Raw genomic sequence first — 13,971 nt, forward strand, 5'->3', positions numbered from 1 at the left:
AGCTTGAGATTGAATTTCATACTTAAAAATGTCAAGAATGCTGGGTCAGGACTACTAGGTTAAAGGTTATTGCAATGGGTCCATGCTCATTATACACTGACTTTACATAAGATTTTGTTTCTTATATTTTGTCAAGGAATTCATGCAAAGTTTACATCTCTGAACTTAAATGCATGTGCAGGATTCATAAAGGAGACAATATGCTTGTGACAGAGCAGATAAGTCAGCATAAGATAGGAGATTTGTAAACTTAGGTCATGATTTTTAACTTCAGATCAAGGGAATTTTCATTGACTTGATTTTTAGCGTGCAAATGGTTGAAGATAACTTTATCGAACAGATTTCCTCATTCTATATTTAAATCAGTTTATCATAGCATCACATCAGTCCTTTCATGGTAACTTGTTGCATTTTATACTGTTCTTATATATAACACTAGTACTTCTAGCCAACCTTTGTAGTTCATTGCCAGAATTTCTTTTGGTGGCAGTCCTCATTGTTGACCTCCACAGTTAGGAGATGATGGATGTATCCTTACTGGATCCATGTTTCCTCTAGATGATGTATCCTTACTGGATCCATGTTTCCTCTAGATGATGTATCCTTACTGGATCCATGTTTCCTCTAGATGATGTATCCTTACTGGATCCACGTTTCCTCTAGATGATGTATCCTTACTGGATCCGTTTCCTCTAGATGATGTATCCTTACTGGATCCATGTTTCCTCTAGATGAAGCCTGAATTTTATAAAATGTGTCCTTTGAATATCTGCATTGGAATGTGGCATTGTTAATACAATTAATGAATCCACCAAGAAATTTAAATTGTTTCCTGCCTATGGGTAGATTCAGCTTGCTCTTTGCTTGCCAGAACTAATCAAGATTGATGTATCTGGGTTGAATTTGGGAAGTTATTAAAATCGACTGAACATAAATGTCAGACTTGATTCAAATCACGAAAGTTTTGTTTTATCCATGGTTGAGATTTTGGTATTTTAGCATTGGTAAATAATGTACATTTACATATCTTAACCAACTTTAAATTCCAAAGCAAACTCAATCTGTTTAAGCTTCTGTTAGTTTGTTTAATAGTACATGTAATGCCTAATCCAGTCATAATCCATTAATGTCTTTAATCCTGTCAAATTACTTATGATCGCACATCGTGTAATCTATCATGATAAATCTTAAAAACTAAAGCCAAATCATCTCTGCCCAAAGAATCCTAATGTTAATTTTTTTATGCTGCTTCAACTCTTGAGTAATCCAACCAAAATGCATTAATATCTTTAATGCTTTCTGAATTACTACTGATCACAAATAGCATATTCCAGTGATTATCTTATTGCTGTTAAATTCCCAGTTGAAGTGTCATGCTTGCCTGGCACAAGCCAGATTACAGTCATGTGTTCAGGGGATGTCTTTACTGTAAATATGCATGATAAATTTAATGAGTAGTGTGAGGTTGGTCAACACCCCTCATCATGGGAAGAAAACCCCTCCTGGCCAGGACATCATGTGCATGAATATAGATAGTAGGCTATTTTCATTTACAGTTTTCAATTACATAGTAATTAACATTGGATCTATTTCACTGATTTTTTTAAAAAAGAATTGGATAAGTTATTATACAAGGTCTTCTTCAACATGCTAGGCAAAGATCCTTGCCAGGTTGTGCACCCATGTACTACCACCTCTACTGCAGTCATAGTATTTAGCCAGCTTGCAAGGTTATGCACCCATGCACTGTGCTTAAGTACTACCACCTCTACTGCAGTCATAGTATTTAGCCAGCTTGCAAGGTTATGCACCCATGCACTGTGCATAGGTACTACCACCTCTACTGCAGTCATAGTATTTAGCCAGCTTGCAAGGTTATGCACCCATGCACTGTGCATAGGTACTACCACCTCTACTGCAGTCATAATATTTAGCCATCTTGCAAGGTTATGCACCCATGCACTGTGCATAGGTACTACCACCTCTACTGCAGTCATAATATTTGGCCATCTTGCAAGGTTATGCACCCATGCACTGTGCATAGGTACTACCACCTCTACTGCAGTCATAGTATTTAGCCAGCTTGCAAGGTTATGCACCCATGCACTGTGAATAAGTGCTACCACCTCTACTGCAGTCATAGTATTTAGGCAGCTTGCAAGGTTATGCACCCATGCACTGTGCATAAGTACTACCACCTCTACTGCAGTCATAGTATTTAGCCAGCTTGCAAGGTTATGCACCCATGCACTGTGCTTAAGTACTACCACCTCTACTGCAGTCATAGTATTTAGCCAGCTTGCAAGGTTATGCACCCATGCACTGTGCATAGGTACTACCACCTCTACTGCAGTCATAGTATTTAGCCAGCTTGCAAGGTTATGCACCCATGCACTGTGCATAGGTACTACCACCTCTACTGCAGTCATAATATTTAGCCATCTTGCAAGGTTATGCACCCATGCACTGTGCATAGGTACTACCACCTCTACTGCAGTCATAATATTTGGCCATCTTGCAAGGTTATGCACCCATGCACTGTGCATAGGTACTACCACCTCTACTGCAGTCATAGTATTTAGCCAGCTTGCAAGGTTATGCACCCATGCACTGTGAATAAGTGCTACCACCTCTACTGCAGTCATAGTATTTAGGCAGCTTGCAAGGTTATGCACCCATGCACTGTGCATAAGTACTACCACCTCTACTGCAGTCATAGTATTTAGCCAGCTTGCAAGGTTATGCACCCATGCACTGTGCATCGGTACTACCACCTCTACTGCAGTCATAGTATTTAGCCAGCTTGCAAGGTTATGCACCCATGCACTGTGCATAGGTACTACCACCTCTACTGCAGTCATAGTATTTAGCCAGCTTGCAAGGTTATGCACCCATGCACTGTGCATAAGTACTACCACCTCTACTGCAGTCATAGTATTTAGCCAGCTTGCAAGGTTATGCACCCATGCACTGTGCATAGGTACTACCACCTCTACTGCAGTCATAGTATTTAGCCAGCTTGCAAGGTTATGCACCCATGCACTGTGCATAAGTACTACCACCTCTACTGCAGTCATAGTATTTAGCCAGCTTGCAAGGTTATGCACCCATGCACTGTGCATAGTTACTACCACCTCTACTGCAGTCATAGAATTTAGCTAGCTTTCAAGGTTCACATGCAATGATCTGACATATTGGCAAATTTGTTAAAATTTCAGATTTGAAAAAAAAATGTGTTTTATTAGTGTCAGATGGCTGACAAGTTATTTGACCCTTTTCATGGTTTACATTCAGGACAAGTTACTTGGCCCTTTTTATGGTTTACATTTAGAGACAATGTACCAACTTCTTGAGGTATCTGTGTTGCGGGGATTTTCAACTTCAATTTTGTTTTTTTTTATGAAAGGACCCTGTGCCTGTAACTTTTTATGTACACTTGTTTAATGTGCACTTGGCTCTGAACTGTTCTGTATCCTACGATGAACAGATAAATCAGGGTCTACATTGTTTTACTTATATTTTTAACAAAGAGCATAAACTCAGATGCTGTGGCAGATCCAGGTCTCTATATGGTCTGCAGTTAAATGAACATATTACTACCTGTGAACGATTATAATTTTGGCAAAATCATTATGGTTTGATGTTTTATTGCATCTTATACTGTCACGTGCATGGATTATGCTTTTAGGTACACTGGTCAAAATAAAATGAAATAAAATAGCTGTGTTGTCATGTTATTTTTTTGATATTATTTATGTGTGAGAAAATAGTTCTGTAATATAATTATATCATGTGTAAGCAGGCTTTATTAATCTGACATGTTAATGATAATGGACTCTACCAAATGTTAGCTCCTTTGGATCTTTATTAATGTGACATGTTAATGATAATGGACTCTACCAAATGTTAGCTCCTTTGGATCTTTGTTAATGTGACATGTTAATGGTAATGGACTCTACCAAATGTTAGCTCATTTGGATCTTTATTAATGTGACATGTTAATGATAATGGACTCTACCAAATGTTAGCTCATATGGATCTTTAGATCCTTAAAACATGGATAAGAAAAAGGACAAATGAAGAATGCATTAGGAATATAGACATTGTAAATCAGTTTTGTATTTGAACTCTTGTATTGATTCACTTGGAGTGTGCCCATTTGTGACATGAACTTAAAACAGATGCAGATCAAGGCTAGACAAGAAAATGTACATTTTTGTACAATTTATTGTAATTATGACATGTTTTACACAGATTACACTTTTTCCTCATTTTTTGTGTATCTACTTAGATTACTGGTACACTTTGGTCGCTTGAAGGACAAATAATGCATATTAAGAAGGCTGAAATCTGATATTTATATAGTTATGCCACTGGTTTATGCCATTTGGGGTTTAATGTGATTTTTATGCTATTTGGGGTTTAAATAAATATTATATTTCTTAGGGCCATAGTGTGAATTTCAGGCAGCATTGGTCTAAATTCAATATCTGGCTTTTTGGTCAGTAACATGTTTGTGTTCAGTCACAGCAAAAATGGTTTTTAATTAGGTTTGAAAATGTTTTAATGGAATGAAATGGTTTTAATGATATCAGTTTTAATGGAATGAAATGGTTTAATGATATCAGTTTTAATGGAATGAAATGAGTTCTACTGGAATGAAATGGGTTTAATGATGTTTTAATGGAATGAAATGAGTTTTACTGGAATGAAATGGATTTAATGATATATGTTTTAATGGAATGAAATGAGTTTTACTGGAATGAAATTGGTTTAATGAAATCCATTTTAATGGAATAAAAGAGACATACATTGAATTCATGTACTAACATGAGTATCAATTTTTGTGGCCTGTTAGGAGATACAGCTTTTTAAAACTCATGGCTGGAGCAAACATTCTATTGTTAATGATTTAATCACTTTTTTGTTGGCTTTTTAAAATTTATATTGCTGCAATAAAGTCCACAAAAATTGGTATCCTAGGAATAATAGTTAAGAACATAATTATTAAAAAAATTTGGGTTATGGTTGACTTTTTTTGTTTTTAGTACTGATTCTTTCTTTTGCCACTTAAAGTTTGCCTAATTTTTATACTTATTCTAGTTCAACCATTGGTGCCATGTTTTTGCATAATATTTGGTTGATTTCATACAACTTGTACAATTGACAGAATTAATTTTGTCAGGAGTTGTACTGATTTAAGTGACTCATTGCTCAGCCAACAAAACAATACCTACAGTGGCATAACGTATTTTAAAATTTTGTTATGAACATATAGATACATTTTGGTTTACTACAGTGAGTTTCTAGTAAATGATAGTAAAAATGTGACTGTTGTAATATTTAACATTGGCCACATATCATGCAATGTTGGTTCAATATTGAACAAATGAATGTGCAATTACATAATTTTGCAAGGTGGTCAGCAATCAGCCAAAGTAATGGATAAACATATTGTATATTTTCCACTTGTTTTCCAAATTTACCATGACTGTCGGAGCAATTCATTGTTCAAAATGTTTGAGACTTTGTGCCTGTCATCACTTTTTTCTTACCTCTTCTCATAAAATGATAACTGTGTGGACAATTTTCTAAAATGCTAAAATGTTACATGATTTTTTGCTGACTCCTGCTTTGAATTTGTCTTCAGTTATCAGAAAAATATTTTTCAACATAAAAATTTGTGTTATTCTAATAAAATATTCAAGATATATAATCATGTAGTTAACAAATTTGTGCACTTTTGAGGGACCATTGTTTTATGTATTGTGTATATTTGTTCATTGGTCAAGGTCGACTGAAAAATGCATAGGCCCTGATCTGCTGTCATATAATATGTCAGCAGATCAGAGTCTGTGTTATTTGTTCTTATAACTACTAATAGCAAACTACTTTAACCCAGATCTGCCAGCACATTCTGCTTTGGCAGGTCTGAGTTGGTGCAGTTTGCTTATGGATCCTACTATATGTGGTAAGTTTTTATTATGGATTCCAACATTTAGTATGATCAAGTATTTCGTTAATAATTATTATGGAGTGCATAAAATGTTACCCATGTCCATCGATCCCATCTGTCATGATTTTATTTTTACTGAATAAATTTCAGATAACTTAATGGATTGAAACTATATTTGATTAGAGGCCTTTTATTAAGAAGACATATAATCCGTTTTCAACATCTTTACAAAATTGTGACTTTGTTGTGGCTGCTGCTGCTTGAATAAAGTCTTTGCATTACATAATTAACACAGCTTTTTTCAATTGTACTTAATTGGCAGGGGCCATCAGCATCAAATGAACACATTTTTAGTTTAATATATTCTTTTATTCAGTCGTACAGCAGCCAGGATTTGAATATCACCTAGCACACATTATCAGACTGAGGAAGAAAGGGATATTTCATTAAAAATAACAAAAAACATTCTTTTATTAATTAATTCAATTGCATAATATCAAATTACATTATATGTGTGTACCACTGTATGATTGCAAAAAGTTTTAGAATATTTTTTAAATTCTTGTCTTTCCAGAATTCGCTCACTAAAGAACCAGTCAGACCAGAGATTGAAACAGCATATTTTCCAGAAGTGGGACAAGAGATTTAAGGATCAGCTCAAGAAGAATAAAGCTGATAAACACTTCAAGTGAGCTGTCTTATATATATATATATATATATATATATATATATATATATATATATATATATATATATATATATATATATCTTTTTCTAGTGTTCTTGGTTTAAACTGCTTGGTTTCAATGTTTTAAGGCAGTGCATCCAGTAAGATTCCTTTCCTTTCCTGATTTGAGAACTCCAGTTGGGGTTGTGTGCAATTACAATAACACTTAAATGGTGTCAAGAAGACTAGAAAAAGACAATCAAGCACAAATAAAATTATATTTGGCAGCCAGCACATTTTCTTCTAAATAATTCTCTAAATTTGCTTAATACCCTATGACTACTATAACAATGAAATATCCAGGATTTAATTTGTGCTTACATAAATTTACATAAAATAATAGATGGCGTTATGGCTCATCAATTTCTAGGTCAATACAAATATTTCCCAGCAACAACCTGAAAGAACTAGTTGAAACATAAGAAAGTTAAAAGGTTTTATTCCTGTAGCAACAGCCATGTAAAGTTTCGCAAACATAACTGTTTTTCTGTTTTATTTGTTTGTCTTGTCTATGTTGTGTATTTGTCTTTGAAAAAGACTCATTAAAGAGTCGAAAGTGCTCAGGCTAGTTAGATACTAGTTTCGCACTGTTCACTGTCAGTTTATTGCATTTACCTTAATCAATCCATGACACATGTGATCCCTTGCTGGATCCAATGCACTTGAAAGGATTGTTATTCACCATATGATTTGTATTTTCTCTCTCTCTCTCTCTATATATATATATATATATTACAGTATATTACAGTGGATTTGTTTATTTTATTAGCATATATTTTGCTTATTTTGTCAAGTAAAGCATTTTGTTTGTGTGGCATATACTAACTTGTAACTATGCACATATACTTTGAATGTAAATATGCATTTAATAGAGGGCTCCAAGGAGAATTATTTCCATGTGACTAATTGTGTCACCCTCTTTAAGTTATTATTATTATTATTATAGAAGTCGGGTACAACTGCAAACTGTGTAGAACCACATCTTATGTCACATAATGTGCTGGCAGAGCAGGTTCGATGTTGTTTGCAGTTGGATCTGTGACTGCTCCGGTGGCCTAATGGTTAGAGCATTCACGTTGGATGCGGGAGGTCGTGGGTTCGAACCCCAGCTGAGTATACCAAAGACTTATAACAATGGTACTAACAGCTGCCTCTCTTGGTGTTCAGCATTAAGAGGTTAGTGTTAGGACTGGTCAGCCTGGTTGTTGTTGTTTTTGATCTAGGGTTTAATGCCATTTTTCAGCACAAGATAGGCCATACATGGTGGCCAGTATAACTGGTGGAGGAAGAACCCTGGAAAACCCAGGGAAGAACCACCGACCCACGAGAAGCTACTGGCAGGCTTTCCCACGTACCCACGGTCAGCCTAGTGTCAGGATAATGTGACTGGGTGGGATATGATACTACATGTCTGCGGCATGATGCCCCAATGCTAGACATCACTATAAACTGCCACACTGCAGACATCAAAGTGATATGACTGAAAAATTGTTAAAGCTATGTTAAAAATCCTATCACACACACACAGTTGAACCTGACTTATAATCATGTATTTTCAGGACTCAAATTCATGGATATTACACTTGGAAAATTGGTATAATATTTTATTTACAGATGGATTATTTTAATATTAAATTTAGTGTATGGAACAGCCACAGAATTATTTAAAAAAATTAGTTTCCTTTGCTTGAAAGTGAATTCATTATGTACAACAACTGTATTACACTGAAATAGTTTGCCTTGTGTAAGGCGAGACCAAACAAACACAGATCTAGCTCTTGTTGTGACTTTATGATGCATATGACTCTCTGTCTCAAGCAGAAAATACCCAGCTTTTCTGCATAATTCATTTATTGAATATGCATCCCATTACTTGGCATCTTGCCAATATAAAATCAGATTTTCATGTACAAACAAATATTCACTTTTTAAAAGACTGGGCATAAATGATATATAAAATTTGTGTTGCACAGTGAAAGGGACATAGTCATTGTTTATGCATAAACCCTTTAAAAAAATGAAAACTATGTTACTTTGCTTCAGCAATAGGGATATTGTCAAGTGCTTTCTTTGTCCTTCAGACCTTCTGTTTATTACCCATATCTTCTGTGTATTACCCATATCTTCTTTTAAAATGCAGGACAGAGGTGCACTAAACTTGACTGTTTAATATCCATATGGTAACCATATGCAGAGAGGGTCAAAAGGAGAGGTCAGGTTAACAAATTTAATTGCATTGACTTCGTGTAATGTTTTGGACCATACTTTATATATTATGTTAATGAATGAAGACACATAAAACCTGTAGTCTGTTTTGGGTCATGACCCCTCAGTCAGGATCACAAGGTGAGGTGGGTGAGGTTGGGTGTTTCATAATTTATTAAAAAAAAGAGAACGGCGAGAATTTGTAATGTCAAGTCATCAATGTTGCTCTAGTTACATAACATTTTTACTCGGTTCTTAATGTCCTATATGATGCATTACTTTCCTTATTTAATTTAAAATTTTTGACTTAGAAAATTCAGGTCTAATAAATTTAGACTAGTAGCATTGAAAGGAAAAGAAAAATGAACAGAACTTGATATGTTTCATTCAGTGCATGTACATATTTCAGGATGGGGTTGCTGTCATTTAATTTCTCCACTTGGAAAGTGTTCACCGTTGAATCAAAAGTGAAGAAGGGGAGACAGCGTCTTGCCAAGTAAGTTAGCTAAAATTCCTAATGAAGCTACTGATGACAATTTGAAATCGCTAAATTAAATGTTTTCAGTTTTTGGTGTAAATCCAGCAGTGGCATAAATTTGTTATGAAGTTCCATGTTTTACATTTATTTATAAAAGAATATGCTATGGAAGAAAAACTTCATCTCATTTCAACAGAACAATTCAACTATTGTTTAGTTTGCAAAAAATGTTACTGTAAAATATCAGATATATATTCTGTTCTAATTCATTATTTTCATGAAAGACATTGTGCTAATTTTTGGATTTCATTGAGTTTTAATTCCAGGATGGACACTTGTGAGTGGGATTAATTGATGTTGTTATATTCAAACACCCAAAAGTGTTGATGCCTTTATTTTGTTGTGCTTTACTTAGATCTTGCAGTTTTTTAATAGATAAACAGGTTTCATTTTTGCAGTTTTGGAAGATAATGCAATATATATATAGATGTTAATCTAAACCCATGTCCCTATTTGTCTCATCTGCTGTAGCTAAAACAAGACCAATGTATCACTTGTTCAGCGGGTGGTGGCAGAGATGGCATTTTTATCATATACCTTGGTCATGAGTCCCAAACTCAAGGAGAGATGCTTATTATACATGTATTCATGCGACCCTTCCCTCTGACTTCATGCATCAGCTTTGCCCCATTATATTCATGTAACCCTATCCTCCCTCTGACTTCACGCATCAGCTTTGCCCCATTATATTCATGCAACCCTATCCTCCCTCTGACTTCATGCATCAGCTTTACCCTGTCCTATTCATACAACCCTACCCTCCCTCTGACTTCTTGCATCAGCTTTACCCTGTCCTATTCATACAACCCTATCCTCCCTCTGACTTCATGCATCAGCTTTACCCCATTATATTCATGCAACCCTACCATCCCTCTGACTTCATGCATCAGCTTTACCCCATTATATTCATACAACCCTACCCTCCCTCTGACTTATGCATTAGCTTTACCCCATTATATTCATGCAACCCTATCCTCCCTCTGACTTCATGCATCAGCTTTACCCCATTATATTCATGCAACCCTACCCTCCTTCTGACTTATGCATTAGCTTTACCCCATTATATTCATGCAACCCTATCCTCCCTCTGACTTCATGCATCAGCTTTACCCCATTATATTCATGCAACCCTACCCTCCCTCTGACTTCATGCATCAGCTTTGTCCTGTCATATTCTCATATTCAAGCAATCCTATCCTCCATTTGCCCTGTCATTCATGCGATCCTACCCTCCATCTAACTTCCTGCATCAGCTTTACCCTGTCCTATTCATACAGTCCTAGCCTCCCTTTGCCCTGTCATTTATGTAACCCTACCATCATGCATCATCAAGATTGGCTGAAAGTGAAAACATCTGTATCAAACAGGAGAATGGGTGAGACATATAGCTTCTTGGAATTTCTTATTATAAAGTAGCAGTTTCTCGACTAATTGGTTAGAAAGCAATGTTCCCAATATTTTCTGAAGAGTCTGATACATCATGTTATCGAAATGATCCTATACTTGACAGATGCAGGATGTACATTGAAAAACCATTTCAGGTCATCTTTTCTCAGCCAATTTCAAAATAACACGACATCCCAATAACAACTGCATTTGGTTTGTCCAGTTTATATTCCCCACCAATAAAAGTTGCAGGGTATTATTAGTTATGGTTTCTTTGTGACCCGGTGTCTTTCAAAACCAGTCCACTAACAAACCATGCAACAAATTTACCTCAATGATGGCACTAACAATCTTTTCTCACATTATTTATGTGTGGTCACATGGACAAGAAACATTCAGCAACTTTATGATTAGAATATACCATATTTACCGCATATGTTGGGACACCGTATTTGTTGGGACACCATAAATTAATTTTAAAAGTAATTTTTTTTGTGCACTGTATGTTCTGGGACACATTGTTTTTTTTTCAAGTCGTAAGTTGTGGGACACCTTTTAAATCATTCGAAAATTACATGTTGGAAATTGCAATCCAACTGAAATTTTATTTTTTAAATATAAAACTGTACTTGAGATAAAACTCTTTAATCCACTGCAGCAGCATCTCATCAACACAACCCTTCTCCTGCACACGTACGGTCTATTATTTTGGTACATGAATACTTTTTTTAACTTTCTCATACCGTGAAAAATTGTTGGAGGCAACACACCACCTGAAGTGGAAACTGCAAGAACAAAAGGAAGATGTTTTTAAAAATCTGCACTAGTCTTGCTAATTCTCACACTTTTGATGCCCATCTTATCGTCAGTCCATCCAGGAATGCGATCAAAGTACACTAGAGTTTCATCCATGTTAATGATCATATTGTTGGCGAAATGATCTGTTTCTCTTCTGGCCATCACGAATTCATCACGTGATTTTATTTTCTCCAAATCTTTTCTGGATGATGCTGGGGCATCAATGTTTGCGCACGAAGCACCATATTGTGCAACTTTAAAAACTGTTCCATTGTTTTACTTTATTGTCAAACTTTTTGTGAATACTGTTGAAAAGGAACCAAAGTAAGCTTCCATATCTCGGCCGTCTTTGTATATTCAAAGCTAAAAAAATAAATCGGCACACTTAAAAGAATCCAGTAGTCGGCATCTGAGGTCAGCTTGCTTTGCAATAAAATAACCATTGTATTGATATCCTTTAAAAAAAATCGGCTTCCGAGTCCAAAGTCGGCTTCCAACGTCTGCTTGCTTTGTAATAAAAATAACCTTTGTCTTTGATGTTCTGTCGGCAACTTCAAAGAAGTTTACTGCTGGCTGCCAGTTGTGTTTATTTACCACCAGGGCTTATATGTGCTTGGCATCTTTAGTAATAATTAATACAAAGGTGCACTGATGTCTGCGGGTAAATATTAATAATACTTATGTAACCCATGCTGGCGAAAAGATTGTCATTTGCACTCAAGTAAATGTGTTTTAAAATAATGATTTTTATTTGCGAGATACTGGCATACAGTATAGTTCTCTTCTGGCCTTAATGAATTCATCACATGATTTTATTTTCTCCAAATATTCTGGGTGATGCTGGGTCATCGACATCTGTGCACAAAGCACTATATTGTGTCACTTTGAAATCTGTTCCATTGTTTCAATTTATTTTCAAAATTCCCGTGAATACAGTTGAAAAGGAACCCAAGTATGCTTCCATATCTCGGCCGTCTTTGTATATTCAAAAAAAATAAATAAATCGGCTCACTTCACAGAATCCATAGTCAACTTCCGATGTCGGCTTGCTTTGCAATAAAATAACCTTTGTATTGATATCCTTTATTTGATATTTGTTAAACTCATTTTAAGCAAGCATCCGTAACCTTTGAAATGAGATCATCGTACAATTTGAAATCAGACAGTTTCATTCTCAGTAGTGTGATTAGTAGGCATGTTTATTGTTACTATTGGGTTAAGGTTAGTACAAATTAGGGATTATACAGTTCACTTTATGCATTTGAGGGATTATACTATTCACTGTGTACAAATTAGGGATTGTACAGTTCACTGTATTCCAACTGTTTTAAGCATGAAAAAAAACCACCATATTCAGTAGCATTTGCATTCCCAGTGTTTCATTACAGCTGATGTTACATAACTGCTTATAATAAATTGATTAAATTGGTCTGATACAAGAATACGAGTTTTGTTTTAGATCTGCTATATTGTCTAGTTGAAGATCATCATATCTGATGAGGGAGGCATGATTTTCATGTGAATTTTTACTTTCCTGCAGAGAAATGTTTGACAAGAACCTTACCAGAAACACATTTACACAGATTACTGTGATGTTTGAAAAGTACCAAAAAGCAAAGAAATTTCACAGGTAAGCTCAGGTTTTGTTTTGATAAATCAGGAAAGGGGAATAATACTACATTTCAAGTACCATTTATGCTCTTCATTAAGTCAGATCCCTCTGCAAATAACACAGACCCTTATCTGCCATTGCATAATGCACCAGCCCATCAGGGCCTGTATTGTTTGTTTACTTATTAATCTTGATAAACAGCATAGAACCAGATTTACTTGCATATTATGCCATGGCACATCTGGGTCTATGCTGTTTTCAGTTGAATCTGATTTCTGTGTGAGTATATACATTATAATTCCTATTTGTCAGCTTTTAAAAGTGAATTGTCCCATGAAGACAGTTGTCTGCATCATATAAACATTAATCCTGTCATATTTCATTGGTACAGACATTAATATATTTCAAAATGGCCAGTTGATGATTCATTGGTACAGACATTCACATTTTGTAATGGCTAGTTGATGATTCATTGGTACAAACATTCACATTTCTATAAGGTTAATTGATGATTCATTGGTACACACATTAACATTTCTATAAGGTTAATTGATGAATCATTGATACAGACATTCACATTTCATAATGGTCAATTAATAATTAATTGGTACAGACATTCACATTTCTATAAGGTTATTGATGATTCATTGGTACAGACATTCACATTTCAAAATGGCCAGTTGATGATTCATTGGTACAGACATTAACATTCAAAATGGCCAATTGATGATTCATTGGTACAGATATTA

At 35.2% G+C, this 13,971-nt stretch overlaps 1 protein-coding gene across 1 annotated transcript in view; it reads left to right on the top strand.

Annotated features, from left to right (window-relative positions):
- LOC149781771 (uncharacterized) overlaps positions 1–13,971 on the top strand; it is a 211,428-nt gene that overhangs the window by 89,423 nt on the left and 108,034 nt on the right. The window contains exons 9-11 of the mRNA XM_089935925.1: positions 6,531–6,644; positions 9,298–9,384; positions 13,151–13,240. Of these exons, the coding sequence (XP_089792051.1) occupies positions 6,531–6,644; positions 9,298–9,384; positions 13,151–13,240 (291 nt within the window). The remainder of the gene's footprint in view (positions 1–6,530; positions 6,645–9,297; positions 9,385–13,150; positions 13,241–13,971) is intronic.

The sequence above is a fragment of the Sinohyriopsis cumingii genome, chromosome 15, assembly GCF_028554795.1.
Source record: "Sinohyriopsis cumingii isolate HCF-2022 chromosome 15, ASM2855479v2, whole genome shotgun sequence".
NCBI lineage: Eukaryota > Metazoa > Mollusca > Bivalvia > Unionida > Unionidae > Sinohyriopsis > Sinohyriopsis cumingii.